At 35.4% G+C, this 26,154-nt stretch overlaps 2 protein-coding genes and 1 long non-coding RNA gene across 4 annotated transcripts; 1 reads left to right on the top strand and 2 right to left on the bottom strand.

The window, feature by feature from the left end:
• Positions 1–802: 802 nt before the first annotated feature.
• On the bottom strand, positions 803–3,287 carry LOC114192996 (SWI/SNF complex component SNF12 homolog). 2 transcript variants are annotated; one of them, XM_028082689.2, is made up of 3 exons: positions 3,012–3,287; positions 1,579–2,927; positions 803–1,168 (listed from the first exon to the last, which is right to left on the bottom strand). In XM_028082689.2, exons 2-3 carry the CDS (start codon positions 2,919–2,921, stop codon positions 1,096–1,098), a joined length of 1,416 nt encoding a protein of 471 aa, XP_027938490.1. In that variant the 5' UTR covers positions 2,922–2,927; positions 3,012–3,287; the 3' UTR covers positions 803–1,095. The 2 variants fall into 2 exon arrangements, with proteins under 2 accessions (XP_027938490.1, XP_027938484.1); XM_028082683.2 differs by having other exon boundaries at positions 1,579–3,287.
• A 16,035-nt stretch (positions 3,288–19,322) lies between these two features.
• LOC114173903 (Galactose oxidase/kelch repeat superfamily protein) lies at positions 19,323–21,544 on the bottom strand. The gene is made up of 2 exons (XM_028058573.2): positions 21,314–21,544; positions 19,323–20,981 (listed from the first exon to the last, which is right to left on the bottom strand). Exon 2 carries the CDS (start codon positions 20,879–20,881, stop codon positions 19,673–19,675), a length of 1,209 nt encoding a protein of 402 aa, XP_027914374.1. The 5' UTR covers positions 20,882–20,981; positions 21,314–21,544; the 3' UTR covers positions 19,323–19,672.
• A 1,897-nt stretch (positions 21,545–23,441) lies between these two features.
• LOC114183977 (uncharacterized) lies at positions 23,442–25,303 on the top strand. Its single transcript, XR_003604532.2, has 3 exons — positions 23,442–23,569; positions 23,682–23,754; positions 25,003–25,303. It is a non-coding gene; the product is annotated as an uncharacterized LOC114183977 (long non-coding RNA).
• The last annotated feature ends 851 nt before the right edge of the window (positions 25,304–26,154 follow it).

The raw sequence follows: 26,154 nt of genomic DNA, 5'->3' as shown, positions 1-26,154 counted from the left end.
ACTACAATTGTGATGGTACTAATCGCATTTATTTATAAATTTTCACAATATTAAGGGTGACAATGAAACTGTAACTACCCATTAATTAAAAGGCAGGCACAGGCAAAAAACTGGAACGCGACAAAAAATAGAGAATAAGAACAAACAGAAAATTGAAACCACTTTTAGGAACTGTAAGCAGATTGGGTCGCTATAAAACTGACAAGAAGGTTTACCTTTCCCTTCATTCTGCAATTCGTAGCATCAGGCAACAAAACTTGACACTTAGCAGTGGAAAAATGGAAGCAGACTTCTCCAAAGGGTAGAGTATAACAAAAATGTTAGCAACACATTCATTTTCATAGGTTGAAATTTGTTTATAATCAGCTTCACAATATAAAGAAGTATCAATATCATCCCACTGGCCATCTATCCCAAATCAAGTTTCTCAAGAAACCTTAGGAGGACATTGATATGTTCTTTGTCTTTGCCTCATTTATATTAGTCTCTGTCACTACCCTTATACTTTCTTGTAACATAAAAAAATTCCTACCAACGTGCCATTGCACGCTTTAGTCCCAAAACTAGGGAGCAGAACAGAACATCACATGAATTTTAATGTGAAGCCAACGTGGATTCACAGTTTTCTATTTGTCTTTATCAACTATAGTTTAATCCACTGAAACAATTTTATCACCAAGCTGAATGCTAACACTGATTATACGCATATTTGGAATAACATTAAACACTGACACAAGATACGTTGGAATTAAGAGTGAAGAGCTTTTAGTTAATTTTTACTCTAATAAAATTCAGCAACATATACACGAAGAAACAATCATGGCATGGCATACAATATTTCTTTTCCTTTATATTACATTATCCGCCATAAGATAACTTAAGTCTGAAATTAGTTGCTGTACACCTATCAAGTCAAGGGACATTGCTTGCACAACATATGAACTGCAAGGCAAGTTGCAGCACTGAAACTACTAAATAGTACCTATCAACTTAAACAATCAGAGCTTCCACGAGCTCAAACGAGCCATGTACAATGATCAGCACAAATGACTTGCTACATCTAAAATTCCCAGAATAAACCTAGAACTCTAGACATCATGTGCTCCCCGGGGCATTGCTTCCTGCTGCTGGTTTGCGATTCAAATAGCGAACAATAGCATCCTCAACCCTGTCGAAGTTGTCAAACAAGGTTATAAGGACAACATTCAGCAGTGCCCACGCTCATAGATAAGAGCAAAGTGAACCCTTTTCAAGTTCATCTAGCCCAGGCACATGAGCAAATTGAAAAAAAAAAAAGTCTATCATGCCCTATTCAGTCATTTGAATTGAATAAAATCATATAAAAGGTCAAGAATAATGCATGCATCCAACTAAAAAGCAATTCCAATTATATAATGCATCATCATCTTTTCTTAAGGCAATTTATGGAAAGGAGCCATCAATCAAGAAATTTTAGACCTGGATGTTAAATCATGCTGACTAAGCTAATGATCATCCATAACAAATTGGTGACATGTTACAACTACTAAATGAAACAAACAAAATGAAAGAATAGAGGACAATGGTATGCAGGCTTACCATGGTTGCTTAAAGAAATCTGATTTACGCTCCTTTTCAGCACTGTGACCAGATTCTCCGAGTAAAACTTTGAGATCCTTGTTTTGAGATTCAACCAAGGCCTTAATAAATTCCAGAGGAGATTGACTAAAACCAATATAGAACGCTCGCCTCCTTCGGTGCTCGTGTATTTTTCTAATGATTCCGCATATGGATTCATCACAGGCATCAATCTCTTTGTTCCTCTCCACATTGGCCACTAGAGCATTCAATTCCCTCTGAATGGGAAAAGGAACATCAACCATCACATCATAACAAGCAGACCCGACCGGACTATTCCCCGAGAGCTTGATCATATGTTCCAAAAGAATAACCTGAGGAGGAAACAAATGCTGTGATATCTTCTGCGAAACCATCGAGAACCTCACCTTATCCTCCCCAAACACCTTCTGAAGAGCCTGATCACAGTGAAAGTACGAAGGATCATTCTGGTTCTGCAACTTCCTCGCCTTCACATAATGCCATATCGCTGAAACAATCCTTGCCCGCGTGTCAACCTGAATACCAAGCACTTCCCTCAACACCGGCGAGAGCATAAACTTCTCCGGCACGTAATTCATCTCCAACCGAATCTGTGCCGAGAACTCCTTATCCCCTTTCCTCTTCACCTCAAAACCTTCATGAGTGGCAGATGACCGCGAATTCTCCCACGTGATGACATTGTTATCCGGATATAGCCTCTTGTCGAGGGAAATCGTTACCCTTTTGAAAAAGGCAGAGAATTTCGGGTACAGAGGTGGCATCCTGTGAGCAAGAACTCCAGGTTGTTCAGCTTCTTCACCATCTTCCAAAATCCTCCCAACAATCTTAAGAGTCCATGTGGGTGCGGAAGAATCCCCACTCTGGTTTGCAAACGTGTTGAACACGAAAATTCGAAGGGTTTTCTGAATGCAGGGTGGGTTTCTCATTGCTTCTTGAATGTCAACCTTCTTTCTAGTAAGTGCAGCGTCCACACGCGCCTCCACGTCGAGGAGCTGCGTATAGAGTGCCGACTGTGGGAGAATTGCGGAGGCTTTCTCCGGAAGCTGTTTCTCATTTTGCCTGGGCTTCTTCCTCCGAGGCCCCAGCACGGGTTCCGTTTGTTTAAGCGGCGTGGCGGTATGAACGGGGGGTTTTGGAGGGAAACGTTTGGCATTAGGGGTGAAGGAAAGCCCGTGGGCTTGGAGCTGGGCCTGGAACTGGGCTTGGACGATGGCGTGAGCCTGGGACAGAGGGTACTGGCCCGGTGCGATTTGGGGATGTTGGTAGCCGGAGGAAGAAGCCCCAAGGGGCTTGATAGAATTGTAGTTGTTGTTCATAGACATTGGCTTCTAATAATAGCCAACCAAAGGCATATATATGAAAATTTCTATCACTGAAACACCAAATCTGACTGCGGAAAAGGAGGGATTTACCTTACTGAGAGAGAACGTTGAAGAAACGGTGAAGATTGGGCTTCGAGTTTCCGCGATGTGGTGCCTAGGGTTAGGAAAATGGAACAACCAGAGGTCACTGTTGGCTCAGTACTCCAGTGTTTGGAAAGGGAAGTTAGAATTTAAGAAATGCGTTCAACGTCAATCATGATTTACAACTTTTCACGTTTGTTGAGAACGTAACCACGACTTTCCAAACACACTCCAAGGTTTCAGCTAACTGCATCAGCAGGAAGTCTCGCATACTTCATTGAGGGCTGAAGAGCTTATTAACTAATATTTAATATTATATTTTCCATTTGACTGTTAGTTGAAGTTTTTTTCTACGTATTTTATTATCAAAGTCTTGAATGCTATATAAATTCATTAAATTTGCAAAACACTTGTTATAAAAAAAGAACCCTTACTAAGGTCTCTTCAGGAAATCAAGGGACTTACCACACACTGTCCCATTTCCGTCCTCGGCAGGAATCGAGCACGCGGCCTTGCTCAGATACCAAAGGATGAGCACGCAGCGCTAGCCACTTGACCAAAAGCTATAGCTGTTAGTAAGGGTTCACACTTTGATACTTAATCTCTCGGTCCGGTGAGGTAAATACATTTCACTGTTCTGAAATATTTGATTAAAATATTGTGATTAAATATTATTTTAATATAATGAAAAATAAATAATTAATTATTAGCATTTAAGTTGAAATAAATAATATGTGATTGATGATTTGTGATGAGTTAGGATTAAGCTAAAATACACATGTACGATGTAGTGTGATGATTTAAGTTCATATGAGAATGTGATATGTAAATTATTATATGGATGTGTGAACGAAGTAATCTCTTGAGAGGGAGTACTACATTGATGTGATGTGATGATAGGTGGTGTATTGAGAGGGATTTTTGTGTGGAGACTATTATGGATTTGCTAGTATCAAACTCAAGTAGAGGATGGTTTCTAGTAGTGAGAGACGAAGGAGGTTTCTATACTCTATAGTTTGATATATAAGAGGACTAGACCTTGCAGATATAGAAATTACCCTGGTCATGCTCATGATGAGATTGTGAATCCTAATCTTCAAATCTATAGCTATAACTTCTAAGAGGCAATGAGAGACATGACAAGTGTAGAGTATTTGAGTTTGCTTAATACAATCTTCTAAAGGTAGAGTCAAATTTTTATGTTGTGAAGATTGAGTCGTGATGACTCTACTATAATAGATATTTGAGTCTTACTATTAATGGTTGATTTCATAACTGATAATGAATTATGTATGGATTGTTAAATCATACTTATGATAGAGATTAGGAGAGCGTGATAAATGATGAGATATGTAACTTTTTTATAGAATGATTATTTATGTTTGGTGAAGAATGTTGATTTTTGAAATGATGATGAAATTGTCATATGTAGTATTGTTAATTTTCACTAACTTACCATTTAATTTTGTGGTGTAGTGTAATGATTGTATGTTATACATGAGGAGATTATCGTGCAAGTGGTGGAGGAAATGAAGTGAGGCTACAAAACTCTTAGAATGTTAAAGTAGAATGTTTATATATGTATATATTGTTATATTTGATAGTACCTCTAATGCTTGTAATATTTATATTTCTTCTAAAAAATATTGAAAATAAATTTTTGGAGGACTATAAATATATTATGTATATGTATATTTTGTGATGTTATTGGTTATTTCAATATTAAGACCAAAGTATTAATTAAACCAAACAAAAACAAGGAAAATTAAATTTGCATATGCTCGTATATAAAAAATTCAGCAAATATTTCTTAACTTAAATCATAGAAAGTGACAATATTTCAAATCTATCAAACTATACATCCTGTAAGGCCCAGTTTTCTACCTGTTTTAAGGGTTGCCCTTAACCTAATGGGCCTAAAGGTTGGCCCAAGGAGTAAAAACATACCCTAATCTGCCCTAACAGTCCCATTTTCCCTTCACTTTCAGAAACAATACACTTCTTGCCTCCGTGAACAGCCTCAACGTTCTGCTAGGGTTTTGCTGTCAACCCATTCCAAGCTAGTTAATCGATCTCTTCTATTCCTCTATTCCACGTAAGTACTCTTAGCTCATCTTCGCCTTTTCCAAGCTGGTTATTCTGAGCCAACGAAGATTCATAGTGACAACTTTATGTTCTTCAGTTTCCCGTTTTCAACTCCTGAATCTACTCTTAGATCTATTGTGCTCGGATGTGAGTGTCGAAAGTCCCTTTTCTAGCTATATCCAGGTAAGGGAAGCTAGACCTTACCATATTTTCGGTAGAATCTGCTTGTTTGATGAGTATATAATGACTGAACGGCCTGTGTGTGAATATAATCGGTTGAAAATGCCAGTTGGACTGTGTGGGTGTGTGTGGGTGACTGTCACTCGAAAGAACAGTGGCGGGCACTAGTTTTCTCGCCCAAGCGAGCATGCCTCACCTAGGCGAGACTGACAGAGGCTCGCCCAAGTTTTCCTGCACGAACGGTCGCCCAGGCGAGCTGGCTTCATTTTTGAGCAAGGTGCAATCTCGCTTAGGCGAGAAGGGGCTCGTCTGAGCGAGACCCCACAGAGGTCACTATTCCCTAGTCGCGTCCTCGCCTAGGCGAGATGGGACTCGCCTGAGCGAGAGGATCCCACTCGCCTGAGCGAGCCCTGCTTGCTTGAGCGAGGCAGCGGGTTTGGATGTTATTGTTGAGTGGCTCACTGATGTGTGACTTGTTTGTCTGACCCAAATGCTTTACTAGAAGGGTCGTGTGATGATGGTATGATTTATTTATGAGTTTGAGATGGAAATGGCATGGTATTTTGTTGGGTATGAATTGGAAAGCATGAGTTGTATGATTGGTTGTTTATGCATGATGTTAGTATTTGAGAGAAATTTCTGATTGGTTGGCGAAACATGAACTAAGTGTGGTAGGGCGTAATCCCATGACTCTTGTAGTGAGAGATCTTGGTGGCGCCTCATCTGTTGGACGTAATTCCATGGACCCTCTTAATGGGAGCTCTTGGTGGTGCCTCGACAAAAGGACGTAATTCCACGGGGGGTCGTGGTGTTGCCTCAGGGCCAGGGCGTAATTCCACGAAGGCTACATGGTGGTGCCTCCTGTAAGGGTATAATTCCGTGAAGGCCTCGCGGTGACGCCTTATTGATAGGACATAATTCCACTGCCACGTGGTGGTGCCTCAGTCACGTATCCGGATAGTCAAGTCTTGGAGTCTCATATATTTTTGATAGCTCTAGTGTGATGCTTGTTATTTATGCTTGGCTTGAAACTATCTATGAATTGTTATAATATGATATTCCTTTATACTAGCTTACCCTGTTACTTGCTTGTATGTTGTGTGTGGTCTTCTCTATTGCGATGATCATCAACCTTGTTGATGTGAGCAAATGTGAGAACCCCTGATAGCGGTAATGATGGTAGGGATGTTGCAGCCTGATGGATTTGATGGGTGTTGGGCCATTGTGGGGCCCGACAATGAAGGATTTTATTAGTCATGCTTCTCGTTTTCGAACAAGACCTAGTTTAATTACTTGTTTCTTTTAGTGTATTTCTGTTTGGGCCGTGTGGAGCCCTTTCTTTGTAATTTGGGTATATCTGACGTATGGAATACTCTTATACCCTAACCCCGTACTCTCTGAATATTCATGTATGTGATGTTTTATTTAATTTGAGGTTATCCAGTTTTTGGGACGTTACATTTATGGTATCAGAGCGGTCGACCCTTAGGATCTATGGTCTAGTGTGTCTGCTTAGCTACCGTTGTAACTTTTGTGTTGCTAGCTAAGCTTTCAGCTAACCAAGTCTAACTCTTATTTTTCCTGTGTGCCAGTGACATGGCACCTCAGCGTAGGAATTCTCAGCCTTCTTAGGGGTACGCACCAGACATCGCTAGGGCGATAGAAGCGATGGTGGCTGCTATGGCACAACCGAGTACTGCAATGATGCAACAACATCAAGCATCAATGCAGCGACAGACGACCTCACTTGAGCAGCAACAGCTGGTTATGCAGTAGATGGAAGCTGCTAGGGTGGCTACTGAGGACGCTCACCCGTTAACACATGGAGGCCCTCCGTCAGTTGGAGGTAAACAGGACCACTACCCCTGTCCATGGTCCTGAACCGAGACCTCTCCAACGGGAATGGAGTTTGGAAGGCTTTCTGAAGCACCATCCGACTAAGTTTAATGGGAAGACCAGTCCAGATGTCGTAGATTAGTGGTTGAAGGACATTGAGAGGATTTTTGATGCTAAGATGTGCCCCGAGGAGAGTAGGTTGGCTTTCACGGTATACATGCTCACAGGGGAGGCTGAGCACTGATGGATCAGTATGAAGTCCATCATGGAAGAGAGGCAGGAACCAGTTACTTGGGAGGTCTTTAGGAGAAAGTTTCTCTCCGAGTACTTCCCCGACAATGTCAAATATGCTAAAGAGGTAGAGTTTTTGCAGTTGACTCAAGGAAGCAAATCTGTGGCTGAGTATATTGGAAGTGTTTTCAATTTTGCAATAAAGGTATAAATGTATGCAAAAGTTATGTGTCGTCAGGGGACGCTACTAGTCGTAGTTGTGTAAGACAGACACAACAACATATCACCGATTTCATTCATTGTCTTAATAGGTGAGACTATTGAGGCTTGGTTCTTTTTCCTGTGAAATCTACATTCTTTTGTAACTCCAGAATGTATCTCTTTTTTTACCACCACAAATCAATAAAGAGTGCATACTCTGTAACCAACAATTGTTGGAATGACAATAATTTTGTGCATGTGTACTATAATTGGCACATAACATAGAACTTCATTAGACAATTTAGAAATACAACACCAAAGAAAGATGTTGTCAACATGGGTAATTCTTTTCATTTGTATTCTTATTCAATTCATTACAATTTTTTTTGTCCAATTGTTTTACTAGTTGCATTTATAACAAATAATCGCATACATGTAGAATGACGTAGTCATACTTCTTTTACTACTACAACATAGTCAACAATGAAAACCTCGACACAAGGTAATAGTTGGATGATATCCCAAGGGATAAGTGAACTCTTACATGGGACAACACCCGACAGTGGAGACATGTGACTATAAATCTTGTAGAGTGAATCAACTAAGTGTTACGAAAATAAGAAACCTTTTGATCTCTTCTATATTGATGACAACATACATATGCAACAACAAATTCTTCATAAATGAAGGTAGGTAGGCGGTACTATACTTGCCATGTATACTCTGAAGTGGTAGCAAAGGCATTCAAAGATGAATAGTCTAAGGTACTCATGGAATGTTTTCCTTTTATCAGAGATCCCGTAGGATCATCTCAGATTTGGAGTGAATGGGTCTTGAATGAATTAAGTATGAAACCCAGAACGAAGATGGGGAAAAATTGGAGGACATCAATTTTTGGGGTTTGCAAAACGGGAGGAAAGCACGCCACTTGGAGCAGGTTCCAAGATAATGAGGAAGATTTGCCACTTTGAATCGGAGATTCAAACATAAGAACCGATGGTTCTAAGGAGAACCTCGAGACTTGAGAGAAAACTTAACTTTCCATATAACTCAAATTTGAATACAAAATGATTCACAAAGGCTTATATACTATGGGCCAAAACACCAAAAAGCCCAACATGACTAAAGGTCTGATAAGGCCCAAATAAAAACATTCCAAAAAGTATAGAAAAAGAGTTCGCATTCTATGATACGAAGCTAATCTGAGATCTCTTTGAAGGTCTTAGACATGATTCCATCAACTGATCTGAAATTCCCATGACGATTCCGAACCACGCCTCCATCAAGAGGAGCATGAGATTTTTGGTGGAGGAAACACAAAATCTAGGAGAGGTACGATCATTAGGCAATTTGTAGTTTGCATGGACGAATTACGGTATGATTATAGAAAATTCTAAAAACCACACCAACCATGCTTTTATGTGCTTGTTGTAACATCCAAAAAGACATAAAATTATATATATATATATATATATATATATATATATATATATATATATATATATATATATATAGGGATGGCAATTAGGGCCTGGCCCGCGGGCCCGGCCCGCAGGCCCGCATAAAAAACGCGGGGCGGGCCAGGATAGTGAGCCCGCAGGCCCGTGCGGGCCGGCCCGCAAGCCCGCATAAAATTAAAAAAAAGAAAAAAAAACTTGCACTTGTGTATATTAATTACTTGTTTTATGGACTCTTGCATTAACATTTCAAATTCTTGTATAACTGGAAAAGACAAGTATTATGTAATTCTTAATGTGCTAAAATTTAAAGAATACATTGTGTATGTCATAGTATGAATATGATGAAAATGTTGAATTATCAATTTATCATCTAATTCCCCAAAGTCTTTACTTAATTTTGTGAACTTCTTAAAGTTTCCCAATTTTTAAACATTGAAAGTTTTATCATAAAAAAAATAAATAAATAAAAAAAATTTAAAAAAAAAAAAGTGGGCCGGCCCGCGGACCCGCGGGCCAACCTTTATGCGGGACGGGCCAGAGTATGCGGCCCGCATAAAATGTGCGGGGCGGGGCGGGCCGGCCCGCGGTGTGCGGGCCTTATGCGGGGCGGGCCTAAACGGGGCGGGCCGGCCCGCATTGCCACCCCTATATATATATTATTTAAAATATATTATTATTATAAATAACAATATATCTATAATAATAATTTGTAAACATATAAATATGACAATTATAAATATAGAGGACTAATTAACTAATAATAAGTTTATACTACATGTTAAATGCTAATAACTTCAAATAATCACATAGTTGCAATTATTATAAATTAATTCAGTGTATAAGAAACATAAATTAATAATATTGTATATATACTATAAATTTATTTTTTAACATAATTATTAGTTTATATAATTGATAAAAGAAAAAGGGAGTGATAAAGTTGCACATGGGAACTGCAATCCTTATCTACTATGATGATCATTAATGAAAAAAAAACTGGAAGAATGTTAAAAACAAACCTAAAGTAATAGTGTTAACGAAATATACTTAAATTTAAACTAAAAGTAATGATTACTTTAATTCTTATAAATAGGTGTGAGAGGTGAATGGAATCAAAATGTTAGAAGAGGTAGAACATGAGAAAGGAAAAAAAAAAAAACAGATAGGGATTTAGTGCTCTAAGTTCATTCATCAAGTTCATCCAATATAAGAAAGAAAGATAAAGGATAGGTGGTGTGAGTGAAGCGAAGAAAAAAAAATATCATCAAAGTCTCATACAACCTTGGTATATCTTCCACAATAACTAAGGTAAAGGGAGGAGACATTTGTCATTTTATCTTTTTACTTTTATTATCTTTTTATCTTTTCATAACTATTTTTATTTTTATATTTACTTTAAGTTAGGTGTCCCCTAACCTCATTCTAATTTATATTTAGTTCTCGTTCTTATTTATTTATTTATTTATATTCATTTCCAATTGTGTACTAATCCTATTTATTCAATTTATATTTATTCTCATTTATTTATTTATATTTATTTACAGTCATGTACTAGTCTTCTTTATTTATTATATTTATTTTTAGTAATGTACTGATCCTATTTATTTATTTATACAATTATATGATTTAATATAAAAATAAAACATGACAAATAACGATTTGATTTTTGTAGTTGGAGGTGTAACCTTGGGGATTTAAATGAGTAGTTAGTACTCAAGATGAGATGTTCTTGAGTTACTTTGTTGGTCATGATGAGACTCAATTATCTTGATTAGTTACTACAAAATTAATCAAAATCTTTAAAAATAAAATAAAGATCCAAGTTTTATGGATTTGAAAAGATTTTTCATTTCATTTTATTTTATTAAGAGATGTTATATTTTCATGTGATAGTTGTCTCACTTTCCTATTTTATGATTTCTTATAAAACAAATATTATAATCTCATCGTAGATGACTGCCCCTAACATGCCATTCTTTGTCGTGTTTGGCCCATTCTTTGACGTGTCTGACCAATTCTTTGACGATATCATATCGTAGCAGTTTTTCTAGAAAATGCATGACAGACAAATGCGGTAAATAATTTGGTAACATTTTAAAAAATGAAAATTTTTACCATTACATTCCTAAATGCTCCAAATGCACCGGTTATCCTTGAAGGATAGATTGAAGTCACTTTTTATTTACCCTCAATAGTTCAAGTGAATCTTATCCGTAACTTTTTTTCTTCCACATGTTTAAAGGCTAATATACCAGGGGAAACTGTAAATAAATAATATTTCTTCCTCTTCTATATAGAAAATATAATATGTACCAAATAATGTAAATTTAATATGGATACAATATTGTAAAATATATAAATATATGTATATGTGAATATTTTAAGTATAGTATATATTATTGTAAAATGATGTGTTAAAATATTTTAAATGTAATACAGAAAATAATAGTAACAAAAAAATTTGGTCGTCACACTTTTTGCATGCAAAATACATCTTATATATATATATATATATATATATATATATATATATATATATATATATATATATATATATATATATATATATATATATATATAGGAAAAAATTATTATTTCTTAATAAATATATTAAACCAATTTTATATTCACTAAACTTTCCATTCCAATTATAAATTATTTCTTAACTTCACATTTTAAAATTATCATTTTAACCTAACATTTATTATTAACCATTTATATTTTTTAGCACCAATTTTAACACAACAAATATATTTTTTAATAACCATCATACACATAATAATATATCTTTTCAACATTCAAAATGATTATTTAAAAAGTATTATCTTGTTATAAGAAGACTACAATTTTGTCAAAGACAAATTTACTCTTCTAAAAAATAAATTAGGTATATAAAATGATATACTTCGTTATATCCATAAATTAAAAATGAAATTATGTATATTGTAACTTCCCATTCTAACATATTTAGACTACTATCTGATTTATTACAATTTAAGCATTAAGCAATAAACAAAAACATAGACATATAATATGTATTTATAGTCCTCCATAAAACTCATGATACATTTATCATAATATATAATCTTTTCTAGAATGGAGAATCTATACAATACAATATTATATACCCACAAACTATACTCTAACCAACAATCAGTAGTCTCACGCTTCTTAACCCTCCTACTCTCACTATCCTCTACTCACATATACCATACGATAACCGTTGGTGGATAAACCAACAACAAACATAAAAAGAAAGGTAAGCCAATAGTATTTTATATTATCACATATTATAACACCACAATGATTAAACATAAACATCAGTCAACACATTTCACATATAAGAACTATTATCAATTAATTACATCTTATAATTCTAACATAACCTATTCTAGACTCAATTCCAGAATATACATTGAATTAGATACTCAAAGTCCTGCACCTACCATGAGATCATAAAAGAAATATCACGACCAACCCAAAGTTACTAGGTCTCAAGGGTAAATTTACTTATTGCCTCGCTAGAAAAGAGGTCCCTTGCCCCAAATCCTGTTATAGGACTTTCCTCAAATCTCATCACCTAAACTCCATTCTCTATATGATTTTGTGAGCTTAGTAGAGTTAGGATAACTTTAATGTGGATCACTACTCAATGCATAACACTATACTAACTTATACAGTCTTTCTCCTTAGGAACACCATATTATACAATATATATATATATATATATACACACACACACAAATCATTTCATCACTTTGTCTAACTTTCATTCACTTAAAATCATCACATTCCATAGTATAGTAATTCCTCACAGCTTCTCCACATTTCAAACCACACGTAAAATACCAAGATTAATATACTCACTTAGTGAGTTCACTTACTCGCTTAACGAGTTTCTTCTGCGAAGGCACTCGCTCAACGACTAAGCAACTAGCCCAACGAGTCAAGTACTAGAACAAAATACAAATAAATGCACCCAGTAAGAGTATACTCAACCAACACCAAACCTCCCATGGTTGTCTACCAAATTTGAATTTTCCTTTCGCTCAACGACACATTTCTCTCGCCCAGTGACTCAGGTCTTAAGAGTTTTTTTAATCAAGTTGGCCTAGTGAGCTCTAACTCGTCTAATGAATGAAAGGTCTTAATGCTCTCAGTGATTTTAATCAATCACAAATCAAGAAGACTAACATTACCTTGGGTGGTAGATGCACGACAAAGGAATCCATCATTGATGAGGTTGATGGATTTCAGCATTAGAACAAGTGACACCACTCCAAACACAGTGTATACTAGGTCGATCTGAACCTTAATGTGGATGAAATTGCCGTCGATGGTGCGACATGTAAGACCCGGGAAAAATTAAATAATTAATTAAATAATTATTTAATAAATGCGGGTAAAGAGAACCTTTAAGGTAATAAATGCATAATGTTATGACGTGGAAAAGTACTAGCTCAAGTGGTTAAGAGTACTTGGTTTGTGTGAGAGGACTTAGGTTCGAGTCCTATTTATGCTATTTTTATGTGTATTAAATTAGTATTATTTTTATGTATATTAAACATGTTGTGGAGTTTTATAATAATTGAATTATATTGATTAGTATGAAATATGAATTTGGTTGAATGGTTTGGCATTGAGTGGCAATGGCATAAGAGTGGGTTCAAACCTTAGAGGGACTTGAATGAAACTCTATTTTTGCCATTTTTAGGTTTGTCTTGAATTTGAAAGGTTAAAGGAAACCCTAGTAAACTTAGCAGCCAAGGATGGCTGAAAAGGCAGAAGATATCATGCAATTGAAGGGTAATTAACACTGCCATTAAGCCTTAATTTCGTTTTTGACAATTAAGCATTATTAAACCACCATTATAAGGCTTATTAGTAGTAAAAAGGAAGGTTTGGTTAGCTGGAATTGGAGGAGGTACTGTGAGAAGCAAGAATTCAGAGAGGAACGTGTTTCTGGAGTGATAGGCGAGTTGAGTTAGGAGGGTAATTTGGGAGTAAGCCATTGGTGAACATTGGAGCTTTCAAGAAGTCAAATTTTGAGCAAGGAAAGCTTTAATCCAGGTTAGGGGAGTTGCTTACATTGATTTTATTTTGGTGATGATAGATTGTGCCTTGTATGGATGAAATCGCATGTGTATCTTGTTGTTTTGCGTTAATTTTCGTAGTTTCTGGAATTTTACCCAGAAACCGCCTGGCGGCGTTGAAGGCCCGCCAGGCAACTCATACCATCAGAGCCCAAAACTGGGTTTTTCTTCATGCACCGCCTGGCGGGTAGGGGCTGTTCGCCAGGCGCTACGAATTGGCTGGTTCAGTTCTGGCGGGTTTTGGGTACTCCGTGATGTTGGAACGTTTGGGGTTTATTTGAATGATTGGTATGCGTGTAATTACCTGTAATTGATTATTGTTGGAATATTGCATGAATTACGTCTGAAATTGAGTCCTAGAATTCAGATTGGGATTTTGGAAGGAATGTCATAGGTGATGATTAGGAGTAGCGTAGTTGTTAATTGGAGTCAATGATAATAAGAGTGCATTCTGAACTTGAGGCATGATATATGTGGGAGTACATCAGTTTGAGGGGAAACTTGGAAATTGTGGGGTGTGTGAGTCACTATGAACGCGAGAGAAATCTGGGCAAAATCCAGTTTCTTTTCACGCACCGCCTGGCGGTACTGAGGTTGCCGCCAGGCGACCTGACAGCAAAATAACAGGTTTGTTTTGGATGATGGTCTGGTAATGGGTGTGTTGAGGGGGGGGACCATTAAGATAAGTGGTTAAGTGGTGATAGGTTGGAATTGCATTAGCTATGAAATTTAAATGATCAAGGTGAGATGAAACACACAAATGGAGTTTCCTTATCTATTGGTGGCTATAGTGGCAGTTTGGTATCCGAGTATAGGGGCAACACTGATCAGATTGGTTATGACCTGAGTAATAGGAGTACTAAACGGTAAGACCTTATTGAATACGAGAACAGGTTTGGGTAGTAAATGGGGAAAAGGATGTGTACATGATAATTAAATTAGCACAAGTGGTGTATGTTGTTGTACTTTGGGTCTGGCATGGTAAAGTGGATAATTAGTATTATGGTAAATGGTGAGTATAATATTTATATTTTATGGCTGTTCTTTTTTAGGACTCAAGTGAGGCAGGTTGAGATGTGATGATAGTTGAATTGGGCATGAGCTAGTTGTACATATTAAATTCTGGATGGTTTTATGTCTTGAAATGCTATAATTGATGACTGATAGATATTGTATGGTTAAGGTCTATTAAGACCTGTAAAAAGTGCCAAAAATCAGTGGCATCGCGCTACCGGTATGGCGCCTGGCGGTGCGGGATGAGCCGTCAGGCAACAGGACTTTAAATCAATGGCAGTGGCCACTGCGTACAGGAGGCGCCTGGCGGTAGGGTTGTATCCGCCAGGCGGTGACGGAGAAGTACGGGTTCTGTTTTGTCAACGGTGCCTGGCGGTGGGAGTGTGACCGCCGGGCGGTTTTCTGCCAGTATCCGCCTAGCGGTGTCTAGGCGATGCCAGGCGGTTTTGGTGGCTGCAAAATTGGTTATTGTTTTGATTAGTGGACTTGAAAGACTAAGTTCACTTACTTTTATGCTTGGGCTTAATGGACTAAGTCCAATAGGGGTCTGGGATGTGCTTAGTGGTGGGACGCATGATGGGCATGGAACTGGTTAGTTCCCGTCGGCTACTAATGGGCGAGGAGTCCTTAGTATGGTGATTGCATGCGTCGAGCGCACGATGGGCAAGGAATAGTTTTATTCCCGTTGGTTGCTATTGGGCGAGGAGTCCATAGTATGGTGATTGCGTGCGTGCCAGGGTCCAAGCTTGGAAGGCTTGGATGTTTTACTACAGACGAGGAGTCTGTGGGGTTGGACTATGAGCAGGATTGGCTCGTAAGGTGGGACCACGAAAGGGACAGTTTCGTGGAAGCACAGAAAAGTTCCAAGACCTAGTTTCATGCATATGACTCATGAAGGAATATGAGATCAGGGGTGGACAACTGTAGTTAACACATATCAGTAATTTTATTTCTTGGGATGGGTATCATATTTAAATTGTATTTATATATGCATAGCTCACCCTATCTGTATGTGTGTGGCGATGATCGGATGATTTATTATCCGGGAGCAGATGATTTGACAGGTGAGCCAGGAGACGCTTGAGACTGGAGTGCAGGATCATAAGGGCTTTTGAAGACTTGAGTTTTTGATGTTTTTATGTTTTGAACATTAGCCATTTTGGGCTTTTATAGTTGTAATAACTTTGAATTGAGAACATTTACAATTTTTTAAACTTTGCGATTTTAATTTTCCCGCGTTTTGGGAACATGTATTTATAAATGAGGAATTTTCGATATTATCTTATTTATTTCATTTTATTTAATTGATTATGTTATTTTCAAAGTAATATTCCTTAGGGATATTACACGACAGGCTTGAGATCGATTATGGGGTAGCCAACGAAAAAAAGACTATTCAGGAGAAGTAGAATCTCTTGCTTCCTTATTGAGGTTCGGTGGTTAGGGAACACACCACATTCCATTGTGGTGATAGTGAAAAAGGAGAACTGAACCACAAGAGTTTTAGTTAAACTAAGATTGAAATTCTCTGGTTAAGGGTGTGAAAATGGAGAAAGTTTGGTGAATACTTTTGGTGCTGGGTTTGGTAGCAGGAGAATAAAAACACAAAAGCGAGAGATGAAAGTTGAAAAAGCGAGACATGAAAAGTGAAAAGCGAAAGGGAAAGTGAAACTTGAGAGGAAAGTTATATTGATATTTATTAGAAAATGGTAATTAAAAACACCATATTTTACATGTAAAATATGGCAGATCAAAAAATGGAAGTTGAAAATGTCATATTTTACATGTAAATTGTGGCAATTATCTAATTATTCACATTTGTTAGGATCGAACACTTACCACTAGACCAAAAGCTATAACTATTAGTTAGGGGGCAACTCTTTTTACTTAAGAGTGTAACAGCTCAAGCGTCACGATTCGATTGTGACCCAACCCACTTGGCCTCTACCATAGGACAATTGATGCCACCTACAATAATCTCTCCATCAACAATTGTCCTACTAGGAATCTCACTCTTGGATTGTGACTTGAACCACTTGACCTCCGCGATAGGACAATTGTGTAACCCGTAACAACATTATACAGTAAAAAGCGGTGATTTTAAAGATTCATCATATTAAAACCGTCACAATATACATGATTTTTTATAGTGACCTAATCAACGAATAGAATCATTCTAACAATAATAATCGAATAAAGATTCATCTTGAGCCCTTAAAAGTCACATGCAAGCCCAAAACACTCCACATGCAATAAATTTCTTAATAGACCAAAATGAAAAGTAAAAGATACCCTTTGTTCAAGATTACGATCATGTAAGATTGTAGATCTTGACACTGGAAGTCTTATGACGTACTTCGATCTTTGAACAGAAAAAGGATAAAGTCAAAGATTTAAAAAGAAGATAGAGAAAAAATTTAAAACATGTTTCAAAGGTGGTGTTTTTTTTTAAATCAAAATTGATTAATAAAAAATTTATTTATAGTTAAACTTTAAATAAATAAAATAGTAGAGTGTCATCGTTAAAATGATTACTTTTCTTAAATTATTTTTTAATTCTTAAACACAAATATTAATACAAATATTAATGTATGTTGGTCACATTTGATGTGAAATTTTGTTTTTTTAACTTAAGTCCATTTTTAATGTATAAAATAAATATTAATTTTATTATAACAAATCTACTATAGTTTGTCACATTAAAATAAAATAAATATTAAAAACATTATATTTTGTCACATTTTTTTTATTCAAAAAACTGATCATAGTTTTAACCAATTTTGTAAATATATTTATTGCTTTTACTCATCCAAATTAGTAGCACGTATATAAAAAAAGGTTTGTGATGTGCTTTTAATTTTTTTTTTCTCAACATTCAAACAATAATTTATTTATCATCATTATATAACAAGTATAAATTGATTAACTTTTATTTCTAATCTCTTACACTACCAAAAGAATGTTTTTTTTTTAAACCACTACAACAAATTTTTAATGCACAAGTCCAAAATTATATTAATTTTTTTTTCAACAAACTAATAATAAAAAATTTAATCTCAAATAATACTACAAAACCAATTTTCTTTTCCCTTCCCTTTCTCAAGTGAATTAAAATTTATTCACCCCAATTTTAGTTAATTATTTAATTTTCTTTTTCCTTATTTTTTTATTTTTTTCTCCTCTTCATTTTTTTTTTAATAAAAAAAAAATTCTTTTCAAAATTTCACCTTTGAAATCGGAATTCCAATGGTGTTTCATCCAGCAGGAGATTGAAAATGGAGTTTCAGCCGGAAGGAGATTGAAAAGGAGAATTTAACTTTCGGCGTGATGAATCCCCAGCGCAAACAGTGTGGTCGGTGCTACTTTGCAAATAAATCGCACTGAATCCATTTAAATGATATACACTACAATTCAAGATTATATTGCTATCAAATGTATTAGATATAAATTTATTTAATAAACATATTTAATTCTATAATTTATAATTATTTATTGTTATTCTAAAATACATTAAACTTAAAAAAAAATTAAAAACTCTGCATAGAAATCAGATCATTAGAAATTAAATTGAGAATATGTTCATTCTGGATATTTGTTTTTTCGAATTGGATTTATTGTGAAAAAAAAAAATCTATCAAACTCATAGTCATAAGTATTATCTAACCCTGATGCAATAAAATTAGAACAAAAGAGGAATCTTTGGCTGTTGTTAACCTACACGCCGAGATCTGAAGGAAGATTGATTATATACACTTACACGCAAATGCTGTGCAGAGGATAAGTTTGTCATTCACAGTTGTACTTCTCAGTCAGTAAAATTTAATTGTGAAATGATAACACAATCACAAAGTCAATTTGGTATCTCAAGGATCAAATTTCAAAAGCTAAGCTTTGGCTCCCTTTAATAAACTTGGAATAAAGATTTAAGAAAAATAATTTATATGATTTTAAATTAAATAATTATTTCAGATACAAAATATTTTCGATTTGGAAGGATGGAAGAAAAGAAGGAAAAAAAATCATGTAATGAATGGAAAAATATTGCCTTCCAAATATTCGTCCTATTTCCGCTATGGTTCTCCCATTGTCTTTTCTTAGAAAAAAAGCACAAACAGAGGGAAATATTACTGTTCAGAGCTCTGAAGCAACTAAATAAAATTACCTTCATATCAGTAGTGGGATTCGATGACAGAATTGAAAAGTATTTTGAACATGGCAACTCAAGTAATGAGGCAAAGGATTCAAATTTGATGATATCCAGTAACACGATAAAATGTAGCATAATCAGCAGAACAAGAGAAAAAGTAGCATTTGAGATTTGAAGCTCCTTATCTGGTTTTCATCACCAACAATAATAGGATATTCCTTGCCATTTTCACTCCTACTATGTTAAAACGTGAACAAGCTTCCTAATAATAAGTTGTTCTAAAAAGCGACCCCAACATGTAACAAAACAGAAACAAAGATGAATCATGAGATGACAGAAGCTGCTTGTTGTAATGAAAACTTCATCCTAGTAGTCTCCAAGTTTTATTTAGAATGTTTTGGAGGTGTTGATGAAATAAGAATTTCAGGTCCACATAACAGCACAATTGCGGATGAAGTGATTGAGCTGAATGGTGCTGCATCCAATTTGCCGCCACCTGAATTTGTGATCAGCAGGATCAGGAGAACCAGTGTACATACACAAGGCTCGCTCTGCCTGTGACACAGAAGGTGCACCGATCACAAGCAACTCATCACCAAGAGACTTAAAAGCCACACCCCAACCTCTTTGTTCATCAGCTCTCACAGGAACCACTCCCAAAGTCTTCCATGAATTGCTTCCCTTCATATAGATCTTCAACTCATTCGAAGAAGCATCCAGTGTGTAGAGCTCATTGTTCACAACAGCAAGAAGAGGTGGAGAGTGTTCAGCATTAAGAGGAATATCCTTCCACATATCAGGAATCAACTTCCAACTATTTGTCTTCCCATCAAAGAATTCACCGCAAGTGAGGACCCTCCCATCCTCGTCTTTCCCTCCAATGACATAGAACTTGTTATCCATGAAGCAACCAGAGCAAAACTTCCTCCTTTTGTTCATCCTTGGGAGGGGTTTCCAACACTGGCTTTCAGAGTCGTACATCTCAGCAGTATCCAAAATCTGGGTGTAAGTTGTTGCATCATAGCCCCCAGCAACAAAAGCAATTGCACCAGATGTAGCTGATGCAAAAAGACACCTTGGATTGATCATAGAAGGCCCTTTGAGCCATTCATTATTTGTTAAATCAAACCTCCAAGTTACAGGCCCATCAATCTCCTTGCCAAACACAAACAGGTGGGATCCTGCACAAAAAGACTCCTTGTCTCCACACTCAAAATTATAATCTGATTGAATGGGAGGGAGTTTCTTGCTTGACATGAAAGGCCACTCCATTCCCCACCAATTGCTCTCTCCACTGGCTAACATAAACACAGATGGCTCTTTCAGTCCTATCTCCTTCCTGATTTTGTAGATCTCGCCACTCCGAGCTAGCGCCAAGAACCGCTTGTTTAGAAAGCACAATTTCCAAAGCTGTGACCTTGGAAATCTTGCCAAGATTGAAGTCTCTAGCTCGTCACTTATACTAAGAACATTACTATAATCTGCATCCTGAGGTAAAGGTTCATCTTCCTTAGTAGAGGAACCATTGTCACCTGAGGGTGATAACTCCAAAACTCTCATCTTTTGCGTCCTATGACCCAAACAAAAGCCACTAACAACAGTTGACACAGGTAATGCTTTTTTGTTGGTCATAATAGGTCATTTGCAGGCAAATGCTCCTTCAATACGTCCTCTGTTAAATGTTGATCAGGGAAACCTTTTACCCTCTTACCGCCAATGAAATTGTCCGAAACTGCAGACAGAAAATCCAGACAAAAAATATCAGCAACTCCTGTGGACATACGAGACTTTACCATTATGAATGGAAATCCAGACACAGTATAAAGGAATATAAAAACAAATCACAGACGTTACAGATTGGGTTTTCATTACTGTTCAAAATTATAGGAACTCCAAGAAAATACAAATAAATCTTGTGACATATATGAGACACCTGATTTAGGCATCTCCATTTGTTGATTCACAAAAGTACAAGCAATAGAAGATTTATGTGAATTTCCGCCAGAGTAACTAATGCTTATAATCAGAACAGATTAATTTCTCAATGGATTAAGAGTTGCTTACCCTAATGAAAGACGCCCCCACACAAAAACCAAAAAACTTCACATCATGAGAAGCTGACAATACACCGGCGTTCATAGAGAATAATAAACAAGGAGCAGAGATTGATTTGGAAGTGAAAGTTGAAATAAGGGAAGATTGTGAGACATGGGTAGGTTTGTGCCTGTTTATTTAGCAATTAAGAAGAGTAACGTCCATGACACAACATTGGTTACATGTAAGATATAAAGTCGGAAAGAGAGAGAAGAAATAAAAAGAGTTGCAAAGGAGAAGACAAGTCAAAGGCCGCAATAAATGGAATGCGAGAGCGTTACACAACATGCAATGAAAACAAAGAGACGTTGGAAGTGAGTTCAAGCTAACAACAGAACATCATGAGATAGGATAAGCCGTGTGAGAGAGTGAAATTGAAGATAGAAAGATGGAAGGAAGAGAGTGAAGGAGAAGGGAATAGTGAGTATGAATGTTGAAGGAGAAAGAAGAGAGAGAGATCCAACATAGAGACACCCACCATTTGCTGGAAACATATGCTTAATTTAGTATATGCTTTTTATATATTTTTTGTGGGATAAAAAACAAACCCAAAAACCATAATGTAAGTATTTAAATGGCAGTGTTGCACCATCGCCATCCTAATTTTTAATTCCCCATTTGGGAAAAGAGAAGGGTGAAGAAAGAGAGAGAACTCACTGTGGTGTGCACAGTGACTGAGTACAGCAGTCCAATGTGAAAGAATAAAGAATGAAAAAAATAATGTTATGAAGAAGAAAGGGACATGGGCGGCTTGGTCTCTCTCTTAGAAAACGGTTGGCGTGGAAGAGTAGGAAAGGAAAAAAAAAATGTTAAATTAATGAAAATTTCTATTTGTGCTTATCTTATAATTTTTTTTGGTTTCATAAGTTATTGATTTTCCATTAAGTCACGTGGATTTTTAGATAGAGTATTTTACACTCTTTTAGATATTTGGTTTCAATATTATGAATAAAAGTGAAATATAGAGAAAAAAAAGATTTCAATGATTACTTTCTTGTTTTTGCCATGTATTGGTTTCTAAAAGAATAAACATTTATTCGTAAATCTAAATCTAGAATAGGAAAAAAAATGTAAACTTTTATATGTTTCTGATTTTATTTGATATGTTAACTCTTCTCATTCCGTTTCATAATTGTGCATAAGCTTTCACTTATATTTTATCTGAATTTTTATTTTTAACTTCCTCAAAAGTTAATTATTAAGATTATTAAGTTTTAGAAAATGTAACAACCTCTAATACATTGAAATATTAAGTCCATTGTGAAATATAATTTTGATAATAAGTATTAATAAACATGAAATTTTATATATATATATATATATATATATATATATATATATATATATATATATATATATATATATATATATATATAATAGAAAGTAGGCATTTCTCAAATGTGTTAAGTAGGATTAAAATTAGATTATCTACTGCTTCTGATATATCAAATAAAGGAAATTACCAAAGGGAATAATGTCATCTCCAGATATAAAAATAATTTAAATAATAATTACAATTAAATTAATCAAATAATTTAAATATAAATTTCAAATCACAATGAATTATATTTAAACCAATATTTGTGTAACACCTTAAAATTTATATATAATATAATTTTTGTAATTTAATACCTTTAAATAAAATCAATCTCATATAAACTTTTTTAAAAAAATAATGTCTTTATGTATAAATAATATTTGTGTAATAAATTGCATTTTAACTTTTAAAGAAATCATTGTTAAAAGTAAAATTCAACCTTGAATGTTTTGATTGTACTTTCAAATATAACCGAACTTAAAAGTTTGAAAATATGAAGTTGCATCAGATATATATTAATCAGATTGTGTCTGCATATGTACATATGCTTTGATTGATAATTGATTATTGTGAATAGAAGCACAAATATCTTAACCAATTAAAATCGATTATTCACTGATTATATAATATATATATATATATATATATATATATATATATATATATATATTTTGTTAGTCCCATTTTACAGCTTATATGGATATGGGTCTGGCCCTTTTCATAAGCCCAAGACTAGCCCCTTAGAGGATCCTAAGACCTCTTCCAGCCCCATTCATTCTCACCTCACTTTTTTTTTCTTTAGATATCTGAAAAACTCTTTCTTCCGTCTCCCTACTGAAGCAAGAGCTCTGCTAGGGTATAGAGAGATCCTCTCATCTCCAAGCTAACGAAACTCATCCCACCTCCAAGTAAGTTGAACCTTAGGGTTTTGGGTCTGTTTTTCCTCCTCTTTACACCATTTAGGTATGCTGGTTAGGGTTTAATCTCATACCCTGGTTTGCCTTGGTTTTCATGTTTCAGCTCACTACTCTAGCTCTTGGAGCTGTGGTGCTCTTTAATTGCGGACTTGTTGCTTTTGCTAGTGTTTTAAAAGGTAAGGGAAGCTAGGTCATTTTTTGTGTCTTGAAGTGTGTGGTCTGTTTTGCTTCTGTTGTATGCTTAAAGTGATTCCAAGATGCTTGTGCTTATTTATGAATGAACTGTATGGATTGTACTTTGCTGTTTTTAGGTGTTGCATGCGTGAAATAGTGGGAGAGAATTGGTATTCTTGCCCAAGTGAGCTCGTCTCGCCTAGGCGAGAATATCAAAAGCTCGTCCTGGTTCTGTTCGAGCTTCTCGCTTAGGTGACCAACTCTGGTTTTGAGCGACGTATCATCTTGCTCAGGAGAGAATGGCTCGCCCAAGCGAGCACTTGAGGAAACCAGTGTGCTCTCTGCTCGCGTCCTCGTTCAAGCAAGGGACTTTAGTTTTGGGCGAGTGGTGACCTCGCCCAGGCGAGATGGTCCTGCCCAAGCGAGAGCTCGCAGAGTGCCACTGTTGCAGGTCTCGCTTAGGCGAGGATGCCTAGCTTAAGCGAGGCAGTCGTTGTTGCTTGGGCGAAGGCTCTTAGCCTAAGCGAGAATGGTGCATGTTTGATTATGTTTTCTTTAATTTATCCATGGATTAGTTATATGTCATGAATATGCATGGTTACTTGATCTATATACACTGAAATTGGTATGTTTGGAATGAGTTATGGCATGGAATTGTTGGTTAGTGGTGTGATAACATGAGAATTGGATGTTTGAGGTAAAAGTGGTGGTTATGGCATGAGAAACATGAAATTGGTGTGAGATAGGCGTAATTCCATGAATCTTGTGGGGAGATCTCATGGTGGTGTGTAGTCTATATAATTAAGATAAGGATTCAAGTAAGGATCGCATCCCGAAACTCTAAAGGATCAGTTAGTCTCACGTAGAGCAAACTGATCTAAGTGGTGAGAGTAGCGGGAGGCCCTAGTCTTTGGCAGGATAATGACCTTAGATGCTTGAAGGCTAACCTTGTGTGTGGTAGGGTGAAACCCATTGGCAATGGCTCTGCAGAGCAGTAGAGGCCACCACAAATGCAAGCGTCCAGTGAATCCGATCTTATTATATGCATCTGGATAATTGAGTCATAATGTTCTGCTTTTGTTTGCTATAACATGATCTTATGCCTACTCTATTGCATGCTTGAGAACTGTTTTAAGTACTTGCCTGCTATAATATATTAAAAATTATTTTACACTAGCTTACCCTTTCATTTGTGTTTGTCTATTGTCTTATTTTGTCTTTTGCGATGATCGCCTTATTGGTGGGAGTAGATAAGAGAAATGTTGAAGGTGGATCTCATGGCGGTAGTGGTGCAATTTAGTTGGTTTGATGTATGTGGCTCTTAGGAGCAGTTTTATGGCCCTAGTGCTTTTTTTATAATTTCCTGCTCTAGGAGCAACCCTTCTGTAAACTGTTGAACCTTTTTGGGACTATGTTCTGCTCATGGCATTTTGGTGTGCCTTGGCATCTTTTAAGCACTTTCATGGATGACTGTAAATAGTGGAACTTTATGTATACTATTCATTTGATTGCTCTTTTATTACTAAAATTATGCGATGTTTTTATTTAGTAGATTGAATCTATTTAAATGGGATGTCACACACACACACACACACATATACATATACATATATATATATATATATAAAGAGATTCTTTCTTTTGTGTCCACAATTTAAAATACCAATTTTACCCTTTAAAATATAATTATTTATAAAATTTTTGAAAATTGATTGTTACTTTTACAAACGTTTTTTATAAAATCGTTTATCTCTGCTTTTCTCTTTTTCTCTAATTATCAACATTTATTCTCTCATCTTTTCTGATATATTTCACTTTATTTTTAATAAATATAATTTTATTTTATATATTAAAACTTAATAACATTACATTATCATCACTTACTAATATACTATCACGTATATTTAAAAAATGCGTATATACAAGCGCGACAACGCTTGTGTGTACGCTAGTATAATATAAATAAGATATATATATATATATATATATATATATATATATATATATATATATATATATTTTCAGATTTTATTTTAAATTTTACCTTAAGTCTTTTAAATAAAATTAATATTTTATCAAATTTACCCTTAGCCATTTGTTTGCCTTTTTTTCTACTTTAAGTTTAACGATTTTTCTTAATTTGACAATTTCTTTTTAAACTTAATAATTTTTTAATTAAAATATTATTTAAATTATTTTTTTCTCAATTTTGTAATTTCTTTTTAAATTTAATAAATTTTAATTAAAGACCTGTCACCCTTTATAAATAAATTATAAAAATTATTTATTTTAATTTTATAATTATAATAATAAAAATATTATTATTAATTTTGTTATTTTTTACTATAATAAAAAAACAATAAAAACAAGTGAAAATACATACACATTTTTAATATATAATA

Source organism: Vigna unguiculata, chromosome 1, assembly GCF_037176805.1.
Source record: "Vigna unguiculata cultivar grain cowpea cultivar isolate G323 ecotype 2 chromosome 1, ASM3717680v1, whole genome shotgun sequence".
Taxonomy (NCBI): domain Eukaryota; kingdom Viridiplantae; phylum Streptophyta; class Magnoliopsida; order Fabales; family Fabaceae; genus Vigna; species Vigna unguiculata.
The sequence above is the reverse complement of the archived record's forward strand: the minus strand, read 5'-3'. Positions and strand labels throughout refer to the sequence as shown.